The 26,790-nt window shown below is 43.8% G+C and overlaps 1 protein-coding gene across 2 annotated transcripts in view; it reads left to right on the top strand.

Annotated features, from left to right (window-relative positions):
* shisa9b (shisa family member 9b) overlaps positions 1–13,666 on the top strand; it is a 60,645-nt gene extending 46,979 nt beyond the window's left edge. The window contains exon 4 of one of the 2 annotated variants that reach the window (XM_071203973.1): positions 10,167–13,666. In XM_071203973.1, the coding sequence (XP_071060074.1) occupies positions 10,167–10,549 (383 nt within the window). In that variant the 3' untranslated portion in view covers positions 10,550–13,666. The remainder of the gene's footprint in view (positions 1–10,166) is intronic. The other variant, XM_071203974.1, reaches the window with a different exon arrangement.
* The last annotated feature ends 13,124 nt before the right edge of the window (positions 13,667–26,790 follow it).

Here is a 26,790-nt window from a genome sequence, read left to right on the forward strand (position 1 = left end):
TCCTTGCTGTCACTGAGGAACTGCACACTGCTAAAGCAGCATCCCTCTCCTCTGTCATCATCCTTTTGGACCTGTCTGCTGCATTCAACACGGTGAATCATCAGATCCTCCTTCGCACTCTCCAAGAACTTGGAGTCTCAGGCTCTGCACTTTCCCTCCTCACCTCATACCTCAAAGACTGCACCTACAGGGTTACTTGGAGAGGGTCCGAGTCCGACCCTTGTCAATTAACTACAGGGGTCCCTCAGGGCTCTGTTCTTGGTCCCCTCCTCTTCTCCTTGTACACAAACTCGCTCGGATCTGTCATTAGCCCGCATGGTTTTTCATACCACTGCTGCGTAGCAGGACAGAATTAATTGGGTGTCGTCAGCGTTGACGACACCCAATTAATTATGTCCTTTGCCCGCTCAGAGACCCAGGTCGTCGCACGCATCTTTGCTTGTCTAGCTGACATCTCTCAGTGGATGTCTGATCATCACCTCAAGCTCAACCTTGACAAGACTGAACTGCTTTTCCTTCCGGGAAAAGACTGTCTCACTCTTGACCTAACAATCAACATCGGCACCTCTGTTGTTTCCCCGACTCAGACTGCAAGGAATCTGGGTGTGATCCTAGATAACAACCTGTCCTTCACTGCAAACATCGCTGCTACAACCCGCTGCTGCAGATACACGCTTTACAACATCAGAAGGATGCGTCCCCAGCTGACCCAGAAAGCGACGGTCCAGGCTCTCGTCATCTCACGCCTAGACTACTGCAACTCCCTCCTGGCTGGTCTACCTGCATGTGCCATCCGACCTCTGCAGCTCATCCAGAATGCAGCTGCTCGCCTGGTCTTCAACCTTCCTAAATTCTCCCACACCACGCCGCTCCTCCGCTGCCTTCACTGGCTTCCGATAACTGCTAGAATCCACTTCAAGACAATGGTACTTGCGTACCATGCTGCGAATGGATCTGGCCCTTCCTACATCCAGGACATGGTTAAACCGTACACCCCAGCACGTGCACTCCGCTCTGCATCAACCAAACGGCTCGCTGCACCATCGCTGCGAAGGGGACCCAAGTTCCCATCAGCAAAAACACGTGGGTTTGCTATCCTGGCTCCAAAATGGTGGAATGAGCTCCCCATTGACATCAGGACAGCAGATAGCTTACACACCTTCCGGCGCAGACTGAAAACTGATCTCTTTCGACTCCACTTCGAGAGATAGAACTATTAACAAAGCACTCATCCCCCCCGCCCCCGTCTCCTTCGGGCCTCTCCTGGATGCCTCCGTTAGACTCCTGTGTTTACTTCAGGAAAAAAGTGACATCACTATGTAACACTCACTACACATTGTACGTGAGGGGTATTCCTGGAAGATGGACGCTGGCGCTGCTTGTTCGCCGCTTTCTCCTCGCTAGCTCCAGTTTAATTAGGTCTGAGACCTAGGTCGGCGAAGACCCTATTGAAATTGGAAAAAATCGGTCGCGCAGCGACCGATAAACCTGCCAAAAACACCAAAAAACATGGAAAACGACCGACAAAAGCACCGAAAATGTTCGTAAATAATGTCGGCTGATAGACCGCGTGCAAATCGCATAATTGATATCGTAACAATCATCGTAGTCGCTCGCGAAGCGAGCCATAACCATGCAAAACCCCCTCAAAACAGGGTAAAAAAGGGGCAAAAGCCCATTAGACATGTCTCAGTGGGTAGGCCGGACGGCCTACAGTGAGGTGGTCCCATCCACCTCAATGTTAAATCGAACATGATTGAAACTGGTCCGATTATTTATTATGATTATTATTTTAATTCTTAAAACGCTCTTTTGAGCCCCGCAACATAAGTGAAAACTCACCAAATTTTGCACACGCGTCAGGCCGTGACAAAATTGCAAGATGTTATTGGTCCCGGAACTTAACGTAAAAAATTGCGTAGGCCACGCCCACTTCCGTTTTTGACGTTAACTCCCCCTATTTTAACTTTCACGTAAACGAACGAAACTCGCCACGCATATCTAGGGTGCGGAGACGAACCAAAAAGCCTCTTGGAGGGGTAAAAAATAACGTACAGGAAGTCGGCCATTTTGAATTTGGTGTCGAAAAAACGCGATTTTATCGCGTTTTTTGCCCTATTTCGCGTACCTACGAAATCTATCTCCTCCTAGGGACTTTTATCGTACGCCTCGAAATTCCTCGGGTAGCTTCGCGAGACATGGGAGAGCTTAAGTTATCACGAGAATTTTTTTCTTTCGCACGGCGTAGCCGTGATTTGTCGCCAAAGTTCGCGTTCGTACGATTTTTGGCGGGCCCTCGCCATGGAACCCGATGATGTCATAACTCAAACTGACATTCTCAGAACGCCACCAAACTTCACATGACGTTTAGCACCACAGCCCTGAACAGCTCTAGGTCAAATCTGATGTTACTTAATTTGGCGTTACCATGGCAACGGATCCTTCGCCATAAACAACGGTGTCGCTGTAAATGCAATGGACACGGTCCCATCGTCCCCCAATCTTCACTTTTATATCACTGGTCCATGCCTCAACAGCTCCAAGTGAAATCTGAAATCTCAACGTATGCCGTTTCCATGGAAACGGCATCCCTCGCCAAAACATCCGATGTTGTTGTAAGTCAATGGAAAATCGTCCAAACAGCACCAGACTTCAGACTATCATCAATGGTCCGGCCCTCAACAGCTCTACGTGAAATCTGAAATCTCAACGTATGCCGTTTCCATGGCAACGCATCCCTCGCCGCCAAACATCATGTCGTCGTAATTCAATGGAAAATCATCCAAACACCACCAGACTTCAGACTATCATCAATGGTCCGGCCCTCAACAGCCCTACGTGAAATTTGAAATCTCAACATATGCCGTTTCCATGGCAACGCATCCCTCGCCAAAAAATCCCATGTTGTTGTAAGTCAATGGAAAATCGTCCAAACAGCCCCAGACTTCATATGATGGCTAATGCTCCGGCCCTCAACAGCTCTATGTCAATTATGGGATGTCATCATTTCGCGTTGCCATGGTAACGCATCCCTCGCCATCAAACATCATGTTGTCGTAATTCAATGGAAAATCATCTAAACACCACCAGACTTCAGACTATCATCAATGGTCCGGCCCTCAACAGCTCTACGTGAGATCGGACATCTCAATGTATGCCGTTGCCATGGCAACGCGTCCCTCGCCAAAAAATCCCATGTTGTTGTAAGTCAATGGAAAATCATCCAAACAGCACCAGACTTCAGACTATCATTAATGGTACGGCCCTCAACAGCTCTACATGAAATCGGAAATCTCAATGTATGCCGTTTCCATGGCAACGCTTCCCTCGCCATAAACGACGGTGTCGCTGTAAATCCAATGGACACTGTCCCATCGTCCCCCAATCTTCACTTTTATATCACCGGTCCATGCCTCAACAGCTCCAAGAAAAATCTGAAATCTCACTGTATGCCGTTTCCATGGCAACGCCTCCCTCGCCGTGAAACACGGTGTTGCCCTAATTCAATGGAAAAGGTTCCAAACGGCACCAGACTTCAGATGTTGACTAATGGTCCGGCCCTCAGCAGCTCTATGTCAATTAGGGGATGTCATCATATGCCGTTTCCATGGCAACGCGTCCCTCGCCATGAAACACGGTGTTGTCCTAATTCAATGGAAAATGGTCCAAACACCACCAGACTTCATATGATGGCTCCTAGTCCAGCCATCAACAGCTCTATGTGAAATCTGAAATCTCAACGTATGCCGTTGCCATGGTAACGCATCCCTCGCCATGAAACATAATTCAATGGAAAATGGTCCAAACTGCGCCAGACTTCAGACTATCATTAATGGTCCGGCCCTCATCAGCTCTACGCCAATTATGGCTAAATATATTGGCAGAGTCCTCGAGACACCTAGACACACACGTCGACGTGCGGACAACAGCCTGCGGAACGTCGAATACCCGCTCAACGCTGCTTGCAGCTTTAATTGTTGTTGTTGTTGTTGTTGTTGTTAACTTTCAACGACTAACTTTTATATTTAGCTGACTGTATCCCTTCCTCTACCATTGCTACTGTGAAGTATCTCCCGGACAGCCTTTCAGCTATCCCGTTGTGGTTAGCCCTAGTGCAGCTGCCTCCACAGCTAGCCGGCTAGGACAGCTGCCTCCACAGTTAGCCTTCGAACAGCCTGCTGACTAACCTGCTTTGACACAGACTGCTTCTCCCAGCTTCCTCTCCTCCTGCCATGCTATGGGTCAACATCTCATTCTACCAAACGGTCTTCAATCTCTGTCTATGGCTAACGGCTAGCTCTAGGCGAGAACCTGCGGCCAACGGCATGATGTCAAAGTATTCCATCCCGCAACTGCTGAGTCTCAACAACTACAAAACTCCAACGTGCATTTCAGCCATCAAACAAATTGGAATACTACGCCAACCTCGTTACATCCACAGAGGCTCTCGGAGAAAGTTTGTTTACAACCGACCGTGCCCGCCTGGATCATCCATTCCTTCCATCTGGACCACTGTCGCACGTCTGCCGCGTCATCACAGCGCTGACTACACTCTGCGCTACCTCCGCCAACATTATAATACTAGGAGACATCAATATTCACGTTGACACCCTCTCCTGTCACTATGCAGCCGAGTTCCTACACCTTCTGGACTGCCTCAACCTAACACAACATGTTGATGTCCCCACACACACTAGGGGACACACACTGGACCTTGTAATCACAAACTCTGCCCCCATTAGTAAACTATCAGTTTACGATCTAGGTGTGTCGGATCACAAGGCCATCTCAATGGAGCTGCCACTGCTGCTACCCCACACCAAACCCAAGCGTCAAATCCGTTTCAGAAATCTGAAAAACATCAACCCGGACACCATGACCTCGGATCTCCAGCATCTCTCCACAATAACTCCTACATCAGTAAATGAATCTGTGGATTTTTACAATACATCTCTGAGCAGTCTCCTGGATCTCCACGCCCCTGTCAAAACTAGAACAGTCACTTTCTCACGGTCAGCCCCCTGGTACACCTGCGAGCTGAGGAAAATGAAGACAGCGGGGCGTGTCCTTGAGCGGCGCTTCAAGGCTTCAGGCCTCTCTGTTCACAGACAGGCATACCGGGACCACCAAAATGCCTACGCAAAGTCCCTCAGAGACACACGGTCAAAATTCTACTCCGCCATCATCAACAATAGCCCTGGCAACTCCAAGCTACTTTTTTCCACCATAAACCATCTCCTCAAACCTCAGACTCCGCTACACAAAGACACCACAGAGGAGCAGTGTGATAATTTCATCACATTTTTCAGGAAAAAGGTAGAGACCATCCGCTCTCTCCTCACAAACTCCGCTGCTCTGCTAGTCCTGACCGTCAACCCCCAGCCTGGACCGACCCAGCCTCTTTGCTGCTTCACTAACATCTCGCAGCATGAAGTTGAGGCCATCATCAAAAAGATGAAACCCTCCACCTGTGCCCTGGACCCCTTTCCCACAGCTTTGGTTAAATCGAACATTGATGCCATAAGTCCGCTGATCACTTCAGTGATAAACCAGTCCATCCAGTCTGGTCATGTTCCACCACCATTAAAAGCTGCTGTCATCAAACCACTCCTCAAAAAACCCACTTTAGACCCTGAAGTCCTAGCCAATTACAGACCCATCTCCAACCTGCCATTCCTATCCAAGGTACTGGAGAAAGTAGTTGCCATTCAGATCCAGGAACATCTAACACTGAATAAACTCTTTGAAAAATTCCAGTCTGGTTTCCGCCAGGGCCACAGTACAGAAACTGCCTTAGTCAGGGTGACCAATGACCTGCTGATGACAGCTGACACCGGATCTCCATCTCTCCTCATCCTCCTGGATCTAACTGCAGCATTTGATACCGTCGACCATGACATCCTACTCCACCGTCTTCACACTACAATTGGACTCTCTGACTCTGCCTTAAACTGGTTCACCTCCTATCTCACCGGGAGGACTGAGCACGTCACCTTGGGAGCGGCTAAATCAAGAACTCACTCTGTGACTTGCGGTGTCCCCCAAGGATCAGTCCTTGGCCCCACCCTTTTCACCATATACATATCCCCCCTTGGTCGTGTCATCAGCCGGCATGGAATATCTTTCCATTGCTATGCTGATGACACACAGCTCTACATCAGAGCAAACCCAACCCCCTCTGCACCTCTGCCATCATCCACAATAACCACATGCCTGGAGGAGATAAAGGTGTGGATGAAGCACAACTTCCTCCAGCTAAACAGCTCCAAGACTGAAGCCATTCTTATTGGCACTCCACATCAGGTCTGTTCATCTGCCATCACCAGCATCACCTTCTCCGGTCAGAACATTCCACTCTCAACAACGGTTACCAATCTGGGAGTTAAAATGGATCCTCACCTGACCTTTGAGGCCCACATCAAGCAAATATGCAAGACCTCTTTCTACCACCTGAGAAATATTGCGAAACTCCGCCCCACACTCAGTCTGCCAGATGCTGAAAAGCTTGTCCACGCCTTTGTCTCCTCCAGGCTGGACTACTGTAACGCACTTCTCATTGGGATTCCTAGCAAGAACATGAGAAGCTGCAATACATCCAAAACACAGCTGCTAGGATCCTGATGAGAGTGCGGAAGTACGAACACATCACACCCATCCTCAAATCACTGCACTGGCTCCCGGTCTCACTCAGGATTGACTACAAAATCACCCTCTTCACTCATCAGTGCATATATGGAAATGCTCCCTCCTACATCAAGGAATTGCTCACCCCACAAACCTCCACGAAGAACCTACGTTCAGTAAAGGCAAACCTCCTCATCTCACCAAGGACAAAACTGAAGACCATGGGAGACCGAGCCTTCTGCTCCGCTGCTCCGAGATTGTGGAATGCCCTCCCAAGCCAGCTGAGGACACCACAGACTGTGGAGGCTTTCAAAAAAGGCCTAAAAACGCATCTTTTTAGAATAGCCTTTAACTAGATTTTTAAATCCCCCACATTATGCCATGCGGGCATGAATGTCACAGCTTTTATTATGTTGTTTTAATTGTTTTTTATTGTTGTTTTGTTTCACCCTTTTTAATTTTTAATTTTGTAGCACTTTGAGTTTTGTTTACGCAAATGAAAAGTGCGCTTATAAATAAAATATATTATTATTATTATTATTACTTATATATTAATAAAGGACTGGCTTATCGAAAGCCAGTTGAGTAGCACTTGAAATGTTTTTGCTCTATGAAGCCTGATGTACTTATATGATTCTGTTTTCTTCAAGTTTGTATTTTGTTGGTCGAACGCACTTATTGTAAGTCGCTTTGGATAAAAGCGTCAGCTAAATGCAATGTAATGTAATAATGTAATGTAATAATGAAACCACAGCTTTTTATGAGCAAAAGCAGCTGATTATCCCAAGACTAATGCCGAATGCAAGGTATATTGTGAAGAGATCTACTGTAAATAACTTCAGCCTTTTTTACCAGTGGTTTACTAAAATAATTTCGTATTCTGAAATATAAACAAATGTTGGAGTTGAAGTATAATTATTTACTGAACTTGCAATCTTTTAATTGGAAAACAATACATTTTTCTGAGAGTTCAGTGTTAATAAACACCATTCTACACTAGATTATTGTGTATCAAGGGCATCATTTCTACTGGGGATGGGTGTAGCATGTCATGTCATTAAGTTGTGGCATATTAATGAGTGGTGCGGCCAGGGCTTGGCAGACTTTATATGCCCTTGGTTTCGCCTCTCCAGATGCCCCAACTTATTGGTGGAGGTTGTTAAGGCTCTGTAGCCTATAATGAATACTTGCAGACAATAACAGGGCAACAAAAAACTCATAAAATCGATATTGTTCTTAACTGTTTATTATCTCTTCAAAAGATACTCAAAGAAAACATCAACCAAGCCAAAGAACACAGTTCCTTGTTCTAAAGACGAAAATAAAGTGTTATCTGTAACTTAACATGATGTGTTATTAGGGGTACTGCATCAACAACACAGCAGAGGTTCAGAGATAATGGAATTCTAATTGGAAAACACAACAACCAATGATCAGTATTTATTCTTCTTCTTCTACATTCTCTTGCACTATTTTATCTGTTTCATTTGTTTTATGTCCTATATATATTAATGTTGCACTGTTGAGGAGCCTGTAAAGGTAGGGTAGGTAAGAATGGAGAAACCAGCTTGAGTGCGCTAGAACTCCCCTTCCTTCAGACTTCTTTACAGAGCCCCCTCCTCCAACACACACGAACGCGCACATGACCAATGAGGGGGATAAGTTTGTGCACGAGATGGAAGGCTGACAGGCAGGTAGGCCATCCAGTTATTTTAATTGGTTGTGCTTTTTACAGCGCCACGGCTTCCACAGATGACATTTTTTAATGTATTCATTGTCAAAGCATTTAATATATTCATTGCTATCGGGATGTTAAGAGCATTCCATGGAATATAACAAAAAGTGTTTCTGAAGTGAATGACCTAACCCACCTTTACATTTTTCATTACTATATCTACACTGTAGCTACTGTGCACATGACAATAAAGGCTTGAATCTCTTGATTCATCAAGCTGTAATTACAGGTTATTAAAGGTTAATGCATATACTGGTGTATAAACTGTAGATTAATAAAGTCTGTATTTGTGAAGCTGACCGTTGAGCGGCCCGACCAAGCAAGGAGGCAGAGGCAGAACGTCCAAAATACAACCCGGTGTGGGCATTTATTACTCACAAACATATGACACAGCCTCAATCTGCTGTTCACGTGAGCACAGTCACCAGCCACCAGGATCTCACACACACTACCACCCACACAGACAGGGAAACAGAGCCTAAATGCCCACACACTAATCAGCAATTAGACACAGGTGGGGGGGGAGGAGACAACACAGGGGACAAGGTGAACACAATCAGGAGCAACAGACAAACGGGTTTGGGGAACACCCCCAAACCAAACCACATGTTTAATGTTACAAGGCCCGAAGCCGTCAGTCCACAGTGACGAAGTTACCTTGGTCACAGTATTCAAACTACATTGTATACATCGCACTTTCCTCCAAACTTGTTAGCGTGCCTCATTTGGATGATCAATGTGAGTTAGTTGTGTGATGCTTGATGATGTGAGCTTTGCTCTCTTTGTTTTCAAGCAACACATTTCAACTTGAGGTCCATTTCTTTACCTGCATGTCTATTCCGGCACTCAAGATTTAAAGGTCCCCTATTATTCTGTTTTTCATCAATATATTATAGGTCTCTGATATATACAAAACATGTCTCTGAAGCGTTTGGCTCAAAATACCAAACAGATCATTGCAGCATCCCATCTCTGTTTCAGCCCTGCTTCAAAAGTGCTGATTCTCGGTCTGTTACTTTAGATGAAAATAAGGAGCCACTCCCCACGCCCCTCTGAGAGACATTTGGTTAAAAAGAACACAATGGTGCTCTAGGGGGAGATTCAGGTGATAAGGTGTTTTCTTTTTTTTTTACTTTTTTTTGTTCAACAGGTTTTTATATAAATGGATCAGGACAAAAGTGAGAGAATCTTTTTTCACAGAGGGGACACATGGTTATGTATAAAAGATATGAATAGGTGGATTTTGCATAATAGGTGACCTTTAATGTAATGGCTAATGAAGGGGAAATGATAAAGAACTGCCATCAGGATTCAAGTTATGTGGGAGCCAATGGGAGCTGAGCTCCCATAAGGAGGGGTCTGAGCTCCTATGAAAGCAGTGAAATGATACATCCGTGGGGGTCGCTAATACATTACCAACAACCGTTATTGTAATCACAAACAATTCATGTGTCAAAGTAATGAGTATTGTGTACATTAACGAGGTAATTAGGCTAAAAGAAAAACATGTTTTCCAAAAGAACTACGCATCGTATTCTCTCTTGAATGACAATATGCCTGCACTTCACCTCCAAGGTGCACAATCAATTATTGCACAATCTATGCCTGTGAGCGTGCTGCGCAAGCCGAGATGATGTGTGTGCGTAGTTGAACCTTTTCATATTTAAGTTTGTAGCAAGTAGATGGCTGCTGCTGCTGGACGTGTGTGTGTGCGCGTGCGTACTCACGTGTTAGTTTGAAAGACCCCCATAAAGCTCAGATTATAACTCGAACCCTGACTACCATGATGTTTATCTGTGTTTGTTAGCAGAGAAAGCGAATGACAGCTTATACGGCAACCGGCGGCAAGTGATGGAGATGACAACCAAGGGCAGCCTTCCCATGGAATCTGTGGATATGGAGCCAGAGCCGAGCAACCCATACAGCCCACCCAGACAGATGTCTTCAAAGCAGAATGGATACAAGTACAAAAGCTCCCGGAGCCACAGCTCCCAGTGGCTGGCCTACGGCTCCAGCCCTGCCACCAGCCAGGGGCTGCTGAGCTCCTGGGAGAACAGGGACATGCTGGGGCTGCGACAGAGCTACGGATCAAAGAAACTCTGCATCATAGAGAAAGAGCAGCACACAACTCGCTACATGCCTCCACAGCCGTACTTTGTCACCAACAGCAAAACAGAAGTGACAGTATGAGGGAGTGTGTAAGCACCGGGCTGAACCTCAGTCTGTATTTAGGAGAAGCTGCTGACTGTGGGTGGGGTTGTTAGACAGCAGCAAGGACTGTAGTGTATGTGGTGGTGCATGTGATGAGCAGAATTAAAGACGGTTACTTAAGGTGAATTGTACTGTCACAGGACTTGGTCTCAACCACTGTTCCTCATTGGGCTCAGTAAAATATAGTCATTGATTGTCATATAATCCAACTGCTTAAACTAAACACAAAAGTTAATCATAAGATATGTCACAAATCCAGTACAGCCAGTATATACCAAGACATAGTATATCATTTCTATTAAATCAACATTGTTCGAGTGACAAAACCTTCATTATTTATCTAATTGAGGATAAGGGGCCTTTGGTTAATTCAGTATTGTTGAAATGCTTAACTGGACAATTTCTAGATACTGTTTGGGCGCTGCCACACTGCTAGGTGTTGGATCAAGGTGATGCATTTGAATCTTTTACCCAAAACAATTATTTATATTTTGTCAATGTATTTATTTTTGGGGAAAGGAACGATCTAGTGTTCAGTTTATCACACAAGTTAATAAGGAAGAACACAGTTACAGGGGAAACTTGTTTTAAAAAGCTCAAAGCGCTTTTTTAAACTTTTGTTGAATTGATTATCAGCTACAGATGGTTAATACTTTGCTAGCACTGCAAGCCTTAGAACAAATGTGCATGGATTCATGTTTTAGGACCACAAGGGAAAGTGACACAAATCAAAAATAAAAAGATTATATTAAATGTGATTTGTACTATTATGTAAAAAATAGAGTCACATATGCACACAAAGAAAAATCTGATTTGTGCCACTTTTGACTACAGTTTAAGCGTAGAGAGCCTGTGCTTCTAATAATCCAAAACAATTTTTTGTTTTTTTATGGTATGTAAAGTCATTGTACTTAAAAACATGAGGGATGAGTTGGTGAGCCATGAGTATAAGTAACTGACCTGAGTTAATTTAAGAAAAGCCTTTGTTACATACATTTTTGAAGTAAGTTATTCAGGTTGGTTTCTAAAATGTTGTGCAGCATCCATTTTGGAAAGATTCATAAGCTAACGTTATCATTCAGTATTTCCAAAATAAAAAAGAGTCTGTTAGAACAAAACTATTGACCTAAATGACTTAAAATCCATAAAAAAGTATTTTTTTATTTTGTGAATGTAATTTCACTTTAAAGTTGTAGATGTCTCATTTTTAAGGTAACCTTCCATATGCAAACCTCGTCAGTGCCAATGGACATCGCATTGATACGTACATTTCCATGGTTGATAGAAGAAGTAGCATCAGTATTGAGCCAGGTTTGTTTGGTGTAATAGTGCCTCTCATCAGTACCAGCATGTGTGTGTGGTTATGTTAGTTGAAGCCCCCGTATTAGAACTGAGATTAGTCTAAGTTATCTGTTTATCAGCTTGAATTAAAAAATATTTATAATTTATTTCCATATGAAACATTTATTGAATGTATCCAAACTGGCTTGTTTGAGACAAGTGGTTGGAGGTGAACATTTCAAGTGTTGGAGGTGAATAGTTCATACAGTTGTCGGGATGGGTGTACAATTTTTGTGAGGCAAAAGTAAAAATGTTATTGGTCTGTTAATAGTCAAACTAATACGGCACTTGGATATTCAATGGTGCATTCATGCTCCTTGGGTAATCCCATTTTCAGAGTTGGGAAGTCGTTTTTTTGTTTACTTTGGAGTGTTAATGAGTTTTGTTTTGGACTTTCTCAGTTTTGTTTCAACTTTCATGGGATTTTGTTTATGTTTTTTTAACAACAAGACATCTGAAAATCATCAGGGGTAGAGCTAGTTAACGTGAGCCATTTGCAGCCGGTAATTTTCTAAAATATATTAAAAACAAATGTAAAAATATTTTCAGACCTCACGTGAATGTTGTTTGATCTTTAACGACAATCAGGCTTGTAGTTATTTCCAAAAATGTTTCCTCCTTGAGGGAGCTACAGTATATTAAATAGCTCTACTAAAGATATAGCACCAATAATTTGAAAAAATAACATTGTTGACGTACTTGGCAAAGTGTTTTTTAATTAATTAAGGTCCCTGGTGCAATTGGTCATTTATTTCATGGATTTCACAGCCAAGCAGTATAAAAAGATGCTCGCCCGCCTGCAAGTCTTACTCATACGGTTTACTATTTCAAGCAGCCAAGGACAAGGCTGCATGCATCGCTGATATACAAGTGGGAAGTGGGATCTGTTAGTACAGTATACAGCAAAAAGGTATTTATGTATCAACACATCCAAACCATAGCGGTTTATATTCTCACTGACTTCCAACCAAACTGTATGCACTATCTTTCAAAATGTGTAGATCTAGTGCACTGCACTGTCATTTCACATTGTTATTAAACTCAGTGTCTTACAGTTAAATGAAATCTGATAATCTTACTATTAAACTATTAATTCAACTGAGATTTGTACAAACACTGTTGTATAGCGACTAACATTGAATGATTTTGATTTGTGAATGCAAATTGTTTTATTTATATATTAAAGAAATCACTGTTATTAAAGGTGGGGTCTTGTGAAACCGGCTCGAGATACACTTGCTCTTAACATCCCGATAGCAATGAATATCTTAAGTGCTTTGACAAAAAATCCATAAAAAAATGTCATCTGTGGAAGCTGTAATACTGTCAAAAGCACGACCAATCATTTTAGCCGGCCCGGCTAAAGTAACTGGATGGCCTACCTGCCTGTCAGCCTTCCATCTGTGCACAAACTTATCTCGTGCCCTCATTGGTCATGTGCGCGTCCGTGTGTGTTGGAGGAGGGGCTCTGTAAGGAAGTGGCAGATTTTTTCCAGTTGTGTATTTTCAAATTCTAGCCACTCGAGCTGGTTTCTCCAAAATGACCTACCCCACCTTTAAGTTATATCATATTTACACATGAAGTAATACTGCCAATTAAAAGACATAATGTGTATAACATCTGTGTGCTTTGCAACAAACAGAAGTGAGAATAAATGTTATATTTTGGTAAATTTGAAAAGGAAGCACCTATGATTACAAGACTGATACTGTTAACTATAATGGGCATCAATTATTTGTATCACGTTTAGCTCATTAACCAATTGTTCTAATAAATGTTGTTGTGCGTCTTTATGTACAATCCAAAGTTACTTTTGAATATATTCACAACCTTTGTATCTGACATTGCACATCCTTCATAAAAGCATTGGGAAATTAATTTTAAATGTAAAAGAAAATAACTACGTTGCCCGTTTCCTGCAAAAACCTTGAATCTCCTGATTACTTGTGTTGTATTGAACAGTAGGAAAGACAAGTGACACATTTGAAAAAGTTGTATTGGTATTTTTGAAATAGTTGCAGTGTAGTTTTGAAAAATCCAAGGTTCATGAAACATTTTTTAAATGTGAAAACCATGACTGCCTTTAAAATTGATACAAGGTTTCTGTAAGATACACACCAACGATGTCAACTTATTTTCATGTATTAGATATAACCATCCAATCGTAACATATCTTGTACTAAGAAAGTCATTGGCGTTGAGCAACTGTAGCACAATGTTAGCAGACCCCATTTACCTGTAGCTTCACAATGTCAGTAAAGCTACTATCGCTTTAGCCTTTTGTAAGTGATTGTAAAACTGACTTTCTTTTTAACTAAAAGGAAAACAAATATTTGACTGATGTAGTATACCAACCGAAAAAAGAAAAGAAGATACATTTAATTACAAAAACTACTGCAGAGGTTGTCTGAAGCGTTTTTGGTGCTTCATGAAACCCCCTGCTAAATCAATTGTGATTCCAGCCGGCTCTATTGGCTGACCCTCATGATACCACACCAGGTGGTATCATCAACACATGGGAGAGCACCTGAACAAATCTGCCACTTCCTTACAGAGCCCCTCCTCCAACACACACGCACGCGCACATGACCAATGAGGGCACAAGATAAGTTTGTGCACAGATGGAAGGCTGACAGGCAGGTAAGCCATCAAGTTATTTTAGCCGGGCCGGCTAAAATGATTGTAAAGTGGTACCCAAGTGGACATGGAGAACTACATGAACTACATGTTGCTAAATCCACCGCGGAGAATAAACAGAAGGGGAACCAGGCAACCATGGCAACCATGCTCGGGGGGTCTTCTTTGCTGCTTTTGGTGTATTTTGTGGCGGAAGAAAAGCGCCACTTACAGGTCCGGCATGTGTACTACAACGTCTCCAGCGGGACGAGCTGTCTCGTGTGGATGGAAGACTTTTTTGATAGCGAATTTGGTTAGTTTTCGTTATTGTCTCCATGTGGCTCCAGCCTGAGAAGAAACAGGTCACTCTCAGTTCTATGACATATTTCCTTATGGCGCATTTACGAACATGTTGTTTATTTGAATTCAACGGATCTATCTATGTGTGTGCAACTCGATTTTGACAGGATAACAACTGGTGACTTCTAGAATTGTGTGAGTAACATTCTTTTTTTAGACTTCTCTGTTTCAGTGTGTGTACTCTGTATAAATGCTCTGTAGTTGATCTGACTGAAATTGGGATTTTAAATCTCAAAACCGCCACAGTATCTGTCAGGCAGAAACTTGGGAAAAGTAATTTGACTGAAACCTTAAAACTGAACTAACTGACTGCTAGGGTTAACTTTGATTTAAACATTTGTAGAAACGAAGAGCTTTATTGAGTAGGTGTAACTGTATTAAGGGTTAAGCTCATAACTTTATAACTTAGGGTTTAATGTAATTGTAAAACCATTGGGCCACTGAAAAGACAATAACAACTCAGGAGGGAGCCAGTCTAGATCTCCTTTTGAGGGCCACCAGCTGCAGAGAGTTAACTAATTAAAGGGACGTGGCCCCACAGCTGTGAGAACTCCGCTATCAGGTGTCCATTTTAGGTAGCACTTTCCTGGAGCTTCAACGTCAGACAGACGAAGACTGACAAAGACAAAGGAGTCCTGCTGAAGTCACGAGGGTGGCAAAGAGGAGGCAAATCCTACTTTGATTGAGCTAAGTATCGCTGATGTTTTATTTTATTTGGTTGTTTAGCCCCTCATGCTATAATCATCTATATTTTCTCCATTCCTGTTTATGTGTCTTCTCGCAATTATCACTGGCCCCGTGTATCTCGTAATCGATATAACCGGCCTGCTCTCGTCTATCCCACATGCTCCACTGACATCCAACATCTAGTTTCAGGCGGCCTGTGGAACTGCCAGTCAGCTGTTCCTAAGGCTGACTTCATCTCTGGCTACGCTTCCCTGCAGTCTCTGGATTTCCTTGCTCTCACTGAGACGTGGATTACTCCATCCAACACATCCACCCCAGCAGCTCTCTCCACAGCATATTCCTTCTCCCATACACCCAGACCCACTGGCAGAGGAGGGGGCACTGGTCTCCTGCTCTCTCCCAAATGGAGCTTTTCCCTCTTCAAGCTACCTAACTGCACTCCTTCCACCTTTGAATTCCATGCCGTCACAATAACCCATCCTATACAATTAACCATTGTTGTTCTCTACCGTTCACCAGGCGCCTTGGGGGACTTCTTGGAGGAATTGGATAATATCCTCTCACACATCCCTGAAACTGGCCCTCCCGCTGTACTTCTCGGAGACTTCAACCTCCAGACAGGGAAGATAGACGAACCAGCTTCTCTGTTAACCGCCTTTGCTTTCTCACTCTCTCCGTCCCCACCAACTCATAAAGCTGGCGATGTCCTTGATCTCATATTCTCAAGGAACTGCACTACTTCTAACCTCTCTGTAAACCCGCTCCACACATCCGATCACTTGTTCATTTCATTCTCTCTACCCCTTTCCAAACATAACAAACTAATGTCTTCTCATCTTGCACCTGTCCGCCGTAACCTTCGTTCCTTCGCCCCCTCTACCTTTGCCTCATCGGTGCTCTCAGCCCTCCCTTCCTCTGACTCGTTCCAACTCCTGCCTCCAAACTCTGATGCAGAAACTCTCCTCTCTACTCTCTCATCCTCTCTGGACTCTCTCTGTCCTCTCACATCTCGGCAGGCTCGTCAGTCCCCTCCTGCTCCCTGGCTAAATGACGCACTGCGTGCTAATAGAACCGTCCTTCGGGCAGCAGAGCGGAAACGGTGGAAATCCAAACACCATGACGACCTCCTAACCTATCAGGCTCTCCTCTCCTCTTTCTCTGCTTCGATCTCTCAGGCAAAAAGCACTTTCTTTCAAGATAAGATCCAATCTTCCTATTCCAATCCTAAAAAACTATTTTCCATCTTCTCCACCCTCTTGGACCCCCCCAAAGCCCCTCCCCCTCCTCCCTTCTGTCAAGCGACTTTGTTAACCACTTTGAAAAAAGGTTGATGATATTCGCTCTTCTTTTTCTGACTCACCTTTACTCACCGCTGGGTCACCAGACCCTCCTTTCACCCACACACTGACCTCCTTTTCCCCTCTCTCTCCAAGTGAGGTTCTTACCCTCATTACCTCTGCCCGTCCTACCACCTGTCTTCTGGACCCTATCCCCTCAAACCTCCTTCAGACTATCGCTCCTGATATTCTACCGTTTCTCACCCATTTCATCAACACTTCTCTAACTTCTGGTCACTTTCCAAACAGTCTCAAGGAGGCAAGAGTCAACCCTCTCCTAAAGAAACCCACTCTCAACCCGTCTGATGTTATAAACTACAGGCCTGTCTCTCTAATCCCGTTCCTGTCTAAAACACTTGAACGCGCTGTCTTTAAACAACTCTCCTGTTATCTCCATCAGAACAACCTTCTGGATCCGCACCAGTCTGGTTTCAAGGCAGGTCACTCCACAGAAACTGCCCTCCTTGCTGTCACTGAGGAACTGCACACGGCTAAAGCAGCCTCCCTCTCCTCTGTCATCATCCTGTTGGACCTGTCTGCTGCATTCGACACGGTGAACCATCAGATCCTCCTTCACACTCTTCAAGAACTTGGAGTTTCAGGCTCTGCACTTTCCCTCCTCACCTCATACCTCAAAGACCGCACCTACAGGGTTACTTGAAGAGGGTCGGAGTCCGACTCTTGTCAATTAACTACAGGGGTCCCTCAGGGCTCTGTTCTTGGTCGCCTCCTCTTCTCCTTGTACACAAACTCGCTCGGATCTGTCATTAGCCCGCATGGTTTTTCATACCACTGCTACGCTGATGACATCCAATTAATTCTGTCCTTTCCCCGCTCAGAGACCCAGGTCGTCGCACGCATCTCTGCTTGTCTAGCTGATATCTCTCAGTGGATGTCTACTCATCACCTCAAGCTCAACCTTGACAAGACTGAACTGCTTTTCCTTCCGGGAAAAGATTGTCCCACTCTTGACCTAACAATCAACATTGGCACCTCTGTGGTTTCCCCGATTCAGACTTCAAGGAATCTGGGTGTGACCCTAGATAACAACCTGTCCTTCACTGCAAACATCGCTGATACAACCCGCTGCTGCAGATACACGCTTTACAATATCAGGAGGATACGTCCCCAGCTGACCCAGAAAGCGACGCAGGTTCTGGTCCAGGCTCTCGTCATCTCACGCCTAGACTACTGCAACTCCCTCCTGGCTGGTCTACCTGCATGTGCCATCCGACCTCTGCAGCTCATCCAGAATGCAGCGGCTCGTCTGGTCTTCAACCTTCCTAAATTCTCCCACACCACGCCGCTCCTCCGCTCCCTCCACTGGCTTCCGGTAACTGCTAGAATCCACTTCAAGACAATGGTACTTGCGTACCATGCTGCGAATGGATCTGGCCCTTCCTACATCCAGGACATGTTTAAACCGTACACCCCAGAACGTGCACTCCGCTCTGCATCAACAAAACGGCTCGCTGCACCCTCGCTGCGAAGGGGACCCAAGTTCCCATCAGCAAAAACACGTGGGTTTGCTATCCTGGCTCCAAAGTTGTGGAATGAGCTCCCCATTGAAATCAGGACAGCAGAAAGCTTACACACCTTCAGGCGCAGACTGAAAACTCATCTCTTTCGACTCCACTTCGAGCGATAGAACTATTACTAACAAAGCACTTATATATTAATAAAGGACTGGCTTACCTAAAGCCAGTTGAGTAGCACTTGAAATGTTTTTGCTCTATGAAACCTGATACTTATATGATTCTGTTGTCTTCAAGTTTGTATTTTGTTGGTCGAACGCACTTATTGTAAGTCGCTTTGGATAAAAGCGTCAGCTAAATGCAATATAATGTAATCGGGGTTGGGTTGTAACGGAATACATGTAACGGCGTTACGTAATCAGAATACAAAAATCAAGTAACTGTATTCAGCTCGCGTTACATTTGAAAAACGAGTAATCTGATTACAGTTACTTTCGTAAACCTGAAGTGAATACATTTTGGATTACTTATTGGAATTATTGGTGGAAAGATTTCCTCTCAACATTTAATATTCAAGTAGTTACAGCCGAATCATCACAGCCCACAAAACCTATTACCGCCGCAGATGGACCAAAAAAGCATTTGAAAAAAAATCGCGCGTCTGCTCGCTCAGTGAAACAATAACAACGAAACATGGAGGAACAAAAGTCTGCGTTTAAATTGCGTGTGTGTATATATAGGTGTGTGTGGTTAAACACATCAGCCTGCGGTCGCTCTTTAGCCTTACTAATGATTATTTCTGAAGGTAAACACAGTGAAGGCGGTGCGTGAAAGGCACTGCGAGATCGTCTTCTCAGAGGCGGAGTTAACCCTCCCGCTGCCTCCTGGCGCTGCAGAGATTTCATGAAGTGAAGGAGGTGTTCCTTCTATAAAACAGCTGTGGGCAGCAGATACTGTGAGTGTCATGGATATGAATTCATAGAACCCAACCCTGGCTCTACACCCCTGGCCGAAATGTCCTTAAAATGAAGTCCGAGTTCGACATTTTAATTCATGTCCTGCCAACACTGGCAGGACAGAAGGCGACACGCCCGTTCTAAGCCGTGTCCCTCACTCCTCACATCCCAAGCTGCATCCCCAAAACGTTTATTATGTTGTTACATCGTTTCAGATGTGATGTTTCAGTTGTGCTCTTGATACGCCATTAAAACAGTAAAACACGTTCAGTTTCCTTTTGCTTTTTGTGTCTCCTGTTCACCAAAACATACCCAGGAAAAAGAAAGTAATCCAAAAGTAATCTAAAAGTAATCTGATTACGTTACTTTTTTAAGGCACGTAACTGTAACTGTATTCGGATTACTTTCAGAGCCATGTAATCAGTAATCAGTAACTGATTACATTTACAAAGTAACCCTCCCAACCCTGAATGTAATGTAATGTAATCTATACATCCTAGTGTTAAAGAATAAACTAGTGCTTTCGAGCTGAAATTAAGTTCAAGGCTCTTGTAAAGAGGAATAAACCAGAACATTCCATACAATAGAACATGGTGTCTATGTGTTTTGTAAGCATTACAATATAACAGCAGGGACATCCTGATATTCACTCACACAAAGTCAAAGCCATGGGAGCTACACGCACATTGATTTCATCATTGCAGCCTTACGACAGATGTACCCACTGAGAGGCTTTTCTCTAAGTCGCTGCCACTAGTGTGAAACGTTCAATAAGTATCTGTCAAGGCCTGAACACATAGGAGCTGAATCGATTCAGCCGAGTGCTAATGCCTCGTGGAGGTAGTCAGAGTTTAGGGGGGTTTATCTTTTGTGGATACGTTACTGATTAAATACAGTTTCAAGAAAAAGTATGTGAACCCTTTGGATTCTCCACACATAGCGTTGTGTGTTCCTTCCAAACAACTCAGCTTTGGTTTCATCTGTCCACAGAATATTTTGCCAGTAGTGCTGTGGAACATCCAGGTGCTCTTTTGCAAACTTCAAACGTGCAGCAATGTTTTTTCTGGACAGCAGTGGCTTCCTCCGTGGTGTCCTCCCATGAACTCCATTCTTGTTCAGTGTTTTACGTATCGTAGATTCGTCAACAGAGATGTTAGCATGTGCCAGAGATCTCTTTAAGTCTCTAGCTGACACTCTAGGATTCTTCTTCACCTCATTGAGCATTCTGCGCTGTGCTCTTGCAGTCATCTTTACAGGACGACCACTCCTAGGGAGAGTAGCAACAGTGCTGAACTCTCCATTTATAGACAACTTGTCTTACCGTGGACTGATGAACATCAAGGCTTTTAGAGATACTTTAGTAACCCTTTCCAGCTTTATGCAAGTCAACAATTCTTAATGGTAGGTCTTCTGAGAGCTCTTCTGTGCGAGGCATGGTTCACATCTGGCAATGCTTCTTAAGAATAGCAAATTCAAAACTGGTGTGTATTTTTTATAGGACAGGGCAGCTTTAACCAACACCTCCAATCTCGTCTCATTGATTGGACTCCAGGTTGGCTGACTCCTGACTCCAATTAGCTCTTGAAGAAGTCTTTAGCCTAGGGGTTCACATACTTGTTCCACCCTACACTGTGAATGTTTACATGGTGTGTTCAATAAAAACATGAAAACATATAATTGTTTGTGTGGTATTAGTTTAAGCAGACTGTGTTTGTCTATTGCTGTGACTTAGATGAAGATCAGAACACATTTTATGACCAACTTATGCAGAAATCCAGGTAATTCCAAAGGGTTCACACTTTTTCTTGCAACTGTAAAAGTCTAAGAGCAGTAAAAAAGCACAATACCCATAAGTGAAGAGAACTATGTTTGGTACTGTGTTTTGTAGAACAGCTTCACATCACTTCACATTCACAAAGTCATTGACTTTAAAGAGGCCCATTTATGCTTTATGGGAATTTTGATATATAGGTTTTTGTGCATGTAAATGGTCTGCAAAGGATAAAATCCCAAAGTTCTATCCAGAGGGAGTCTCTCTGCCACACAGTCCCCCCCCCCCCCGCCCGAAACGCCTCCATTGGACTCCTTTGTTTTACTTCCGTAACACATCACTATGTAAAAACTTTCGCTTCTATTGGTTAGCGCTCCAACACATTGTACGTGATTTGATAAGGGGCGGGACATTTCGGACACATCTCTATGAGGTTGGCTGGTCTCTGGTTTCAGACAGAGGGTGAAAAGACATGCTGTAACACAGACAGTTTGAAGAAATAACAAAAAAAATTACCTGAAAAACTAAAGATCCTGGACCCTATCGGGCAGGCACCTCAGTTGTTAAAACAATACTGCATTTGACTGAGGGGATTACTTTCCTTTTTACTTTACTTTAGTTATGGTTGAAGACTTCACTCCTTGTTGGTCCTGTTATTGTAGAGAACTCCTGTTTACAGCCTTGCTTTCTATCAGAACTTCACTTTTAACAAGCCTCTGGGAACACTGTCATTTTCTTGAAAACGCCAGGAGACATTCTATCTAATTAGCAAATTATGTTTTCTACCACCAGGATGGTTCCCTCTGGAAATTAAATCGGCACAATAACCTAGTTCAGTCAGATAGAGGGGCTGTAGTTTTGCTGTGGTAAAAAAGGTGGTCCTAATGTAATTACATAGAACAAAACTGTTTGATTTTTCAAACAGTTTTGAAATAAAATAAAAGGTTGTTCTCTCCACATGAACAAATAGACAATCCAAGTGTGGGACACAACCGTACTGGAGTAAAACATTAAGTGTGCTACAGGTTATATTTTAAAGACTGTTCTGGGAGTGGACAACTTCCCAGCAGCTCAGGTTCATTGCCACTATACTTTTATCATTTACTTTAGAGAAAGGGTTCTACAATGTGTTGGGACAGATTTTCTGCTTGTCAAAAAGCAATTATTCATACTGACAACAAGTGCAAACATGCATAATAAATGTGTCGTAAACCCAAAGATCCTAAGGAAATCTCTTTGGTTCACAATACAGCTGTGATTCAGTGGCTTTTGCTCCCTGGCCCTAATGTGGTTTATCCTTATTGCGGTGAACACATGAAAGACAAACACTGTTCTTTAATCATTAAAGATCTGTATGTATATGTTTCGCGTCCTATGATTTTTAGATAAACAGCAATCTAGATATTCAACATACGTGTCAAAAGATACAACTAACTAAGTACTAAGTGAAGCCAATTTGGAAATGCCTTAAACCTGCATTCTTTTAAATGTCCAGTAGGCTGTGGTTTAAGAGGTCCAATTTTATAGGAGTCTTTAAGAAAATGTCCCTACGTCTCACTTGACCTACAGTATGACCTAGTAAAACATTTCCTATAAAATTGATGGTCTAGATCGCTAGTTTCAAGTCTTCTTCAATACAGCATGATGCTTATTTTCTAAATGTTGGCCCAATTTATAGTATAATAGTTGATATAGTAGGGTATGCCTTAGGAATTGACTACCAGTGTTGTCCAGTTTAGGTGTTGTTTCCCTCCAAAGACTTTAACCAATTCAAAGTGTGTTTTCAGTTTATAGTAACAGTGTAGTCTTGTAAAAAAGTATTGTTCACTGTTTGGTTGAAATGTTCTCCTACCTCTCAGGTGACCTCCAAAAAACTACATGGAGAAAATCAAAAAATATATTTATACAGTTTGTGTCATGGTTTTGGATTTGTGTTGTTATTCATGTTTTTATTCCTACATTTATTTATGCTTTTATTTATTTATACTTATGAGATGTTCCGACCTCTATATAAGTGAGGGTCTGTGCTCTCTTAATTCCATCGTGTCACCGGGCCCGGGTACAGGAGGTGTAATATCGTTCTTATTATACATCCATGGGTAATATGAGCATTGTGGTTCAACCGATCTAAAGAACTTTCTGAAGCAGTCACGTGGTATTGAGGAGGCTTCGTTTGTCATCGGTGACGTCACTGGCCCAAAACGATACAAGCTTCACAACGGCTCCGAAGCCTCGGCGCAATACGTAACATCACTAGTTCCATGTTCGTCTATGCTCGTCTATGCTTGTCCATGTCACCTGCCTGTTCCCGTCCGTCTGTCGTGCTCCACAGTTTTCTTTATGCTAATTTGTTTCTTGTTTTTCCTGTCTTCAGCTTTTTTTTAATAAAGCTCGCTTTTTGTTACCAAACCTTTTTGTATTTTTAACTGCACTAGGGTCCTATTTTCCCCAACCTGACAGTACGAACAGACCAGAAAGGACCCAGCTGTTTTTTCCCCTCAAGAGTTGGATCCGCTGAAGTACACTCTTGTGTATATTTTTTACAAGTGGATGAGAGCATCATCCAGAGGGGCCAAAGAGGCTGCCCTGAAGGAGGCACGCGTGGAGGTGGCCAATAAGCCCTGGCTTTGGCTCTGGAGGGTGTTTCCCAAGTGGACTTTTACATGCAGCCCTGAATGCCGGTCTCAAGCCTTGAACCCCTTCCTGGGATCTGGCCTGGCCTTAGGAGGTCCACGGAGCCTTCAAAAGGCCTCTAGGAGACGTAAGGCCAGGATTCCAGCCCATGCCCCAGCAGCCATGGTTCCGGCTCCAGCAGCCATGGTTACAGCCCCAGTTCTGGCCCCAGCAGCCATTGTTCCAGCCCCAGTTCTGGCCCCAGCAGCCATGGTCCAGCCCCAGTTCTGGCCCAGCGGCCATGGCTCCAGCCGCAATTTCGGCTCCGGCTCCGGTTCCGGCTCCAGTCCCGCCCCAGCAGCCATGTTTCCGGCTCCAGTTCCGGCTCCAAATCTGGCTCCAATTCTGGCCGACACCAGCCCCCCGTGTCCTGTCGGCGTTCCGGCTGACGCCAGCTCCCCGTCTCCTGCTGGCGGTCCGGCTGACTCAAGTCCCTTCTCTAGTCCCTTATGTAGTCCCTTCTCTAGTCCCTTATGTAGTCCCTTCTCAAGTCCCTACTCAAGTCCCTTCTCTAGTCCCTACTCAAGTCCCTACATAAGTTCCTTCTCTAGTCCCTACTCAAGTCCCCTCTCAAGTCCCCTCTCAAGTCCCCTCTCAAGTCCCTTCTCAAGTCCCCTCTCAAGTCCCCTCTCAAGTCCCTTCTCAAGTCCCCTCTCAAGTCCCCCCTCAAGTTCCCTCTCAAGTTCCCACTCATGTCCCTTCACCATCGGGGGTCCCACCGTGTCATGTCCCAACTCCATGCTTTGTTCCGTTGGGGGTTCCGCTGGGGGTCCTGCCAACTCCATGTCCTGTTCCGTTGAGGGTCTAGCTGACACCTGTTCCGCTGAGGGTCCTGCCAACTCTGTGTCCTGTCCTGTTGGTGGTCCCGCCGACACCTGCTACGCCGGGGTTCCTGCCGACACCGTGTCCTGTTCTGTTGGAGTTCCCGTCGACACCTTCTACGCCGAGGGTCGTGCAGACACCAGCCCTTGTTTCGTCTGGAACACCTGTCCCGCCGGGGTTACTGCCAACACCATATCCTGTCCTGTTCGGGGTCCTGTCGACACCAGACCTTGCTCTGTCGGGGGTCTCACTGACACCAGCCCATGTTCCGTCCAGGGTCCCGTACGCCTGTTCCGCCAGGGGTCCCACCAGCTTTGTGTTTGCCTCCCTGTCTTTAGTTTCCCTGGTGTATCTGATTGTCTCATTGTGTTCACCTGTTGCCCTTGTGTTTCTGCCTCGCCTGCCCAGCTGTGTATTGTCCTGTGATTACCCTTCTGTGTATTTAGCCTTGTCTTCCCCTGTGCTCCATGTCGGTTCGTCGTCGTTTCATGTCCATGCTACCTGTTGTTTCTTCATGCCCATATTCCATGTTTGTCTATGCTCGTCTATGCTTGTCCATGTAACCTGCCTGTTCCCGTCCGTAAGTTTATTCCTGTCTGTCGTGCTCCCCGGTTTTGTTTATGTTAATTTGTTTCTTGTTTTTCCTGTCTTCAGCTTTTTTTTATAAAGCTCGCTTTTTGTTACCAAACCTTTTTGTATTTTTACTGCACTTGGGTCCTATTGTCCCCAACCTGACAGTTTGTAGTGCCATGAAAGCCTTTTAGAACCATTCTCCTTTTTGAACAACCACATCGACCCTCATTTACACCACAAATACCATGAACACTTAGATTATAACACTATATCCAGTCATTTCAAACTTGACCAATCTTAGCAACCACAAGCTAATAGAGCAACTCACTCAGCAGAGACTCCAAGAGGCTCAGGGTAGATTTATCATCAAAAAATTACTTAAATATACACAATTACCCCATGAAATATGGATTGCTTATGAAAACTGCAACAGAACCACAGCTACCAAAATTAAGACATTTTTACAGATGAATTTTGCAAATGACTTCAGTTGATTAAAGACTATCTGAGAATATTCAAGCAGCCTTAGATTTTGTTCATGCATACACTCAACAAAAATATCTTTGTGAAGTGTATTGCATTACTGCAATACAAATCCAATGAGACACTTCCACTGAAAATTAAGAGCTTCTGAAATAATGAGGTACACTTCAGCATCTAAATGGAAAACTGCTGTTATGAATGTTAAGGTTTTCCCAGATTGACCATTACTGCTGTTAAGATATGTTACATTTGAGTTCATATAGTACTTTATGTGTAATTTAAGGTTCAGTTTCATAATTCTGTTGTTTGGGACTTTTTCCTCTTTACATTTCTAATATTCACTGAAAGACATATAATGGAGAATCAAGGTCTAAAAGTATTGCCTTCCATGGACTCTGCCACTTTTAACTATCAAAATAACTAACAAATACTCTGTTAAAAAACATTGTAATGCTGGTGTATATTTCTAACGAAAATACAAAATAATCAAATACAAAACTGAAGTCGACAGGGAACTATGTCCAATTTTAAAGTAGTGAAGACATCGATGGTCATTATTTCGACTGTACTGCAGTCAAGATAGATTGTTAATAAGGGAGCAATTTCCTCCACATAAATAGACACCAGCAGGGCTAGAATAGGCTGTCAATGCTCCAAATTAATCCATTCTCCAAGTCCATGCACATTTATACAGCCCAGATCACTGTGCTGCCACAAAGGCAAGCAGAGAAGCTTGGAGCAAAATCTGAGAGTTTGTGAAAGGAGGCACACAGAGATTAGAAATGTTCAGCTCCTCAGAGAGATGACTCCGCAGCAGACGAAGACACTTGGAAGTCTTTCCTTCTGCTCATAGCAGGAAGAAAGTTCATGTTTATCTAGGATGGAGGCTGTTTTCCCTGGTTAAAAGTGTGTGACACTCTGATTACCTTCACAGTGTCATCGCTGCAAAACTCTCACTTTTATAGAGCTTGTAACCACTTGGCTGAAAGATTTTCACCATATTAAACACGACTTGCATTATCTAATCCCCCTATCAAACTTTGGTCAAACTTTGTTAGACCTTTTCCGGCTCCATTTGTGAGATCATAACAAATAATTCTTCTTCAAGCTTTTACTTGGTGTTAT

The sequence above is a fragment of the Pseudochaenichthys georgianus genome, chromosome 8 (assembly GCF_902827115.2).
Source record: "Pseudochaenichthys georgianus chromosome 8, fPseGeo1.2, whole genome shotgun sequence".
NCBI classification, from domain to species: Eukaryota; Metazoa; Chordata; class Actinopteri; order Perciformes; family Channichthyidae; genus Pseudochaenichthys; species Pseudochaenichthys georgianus.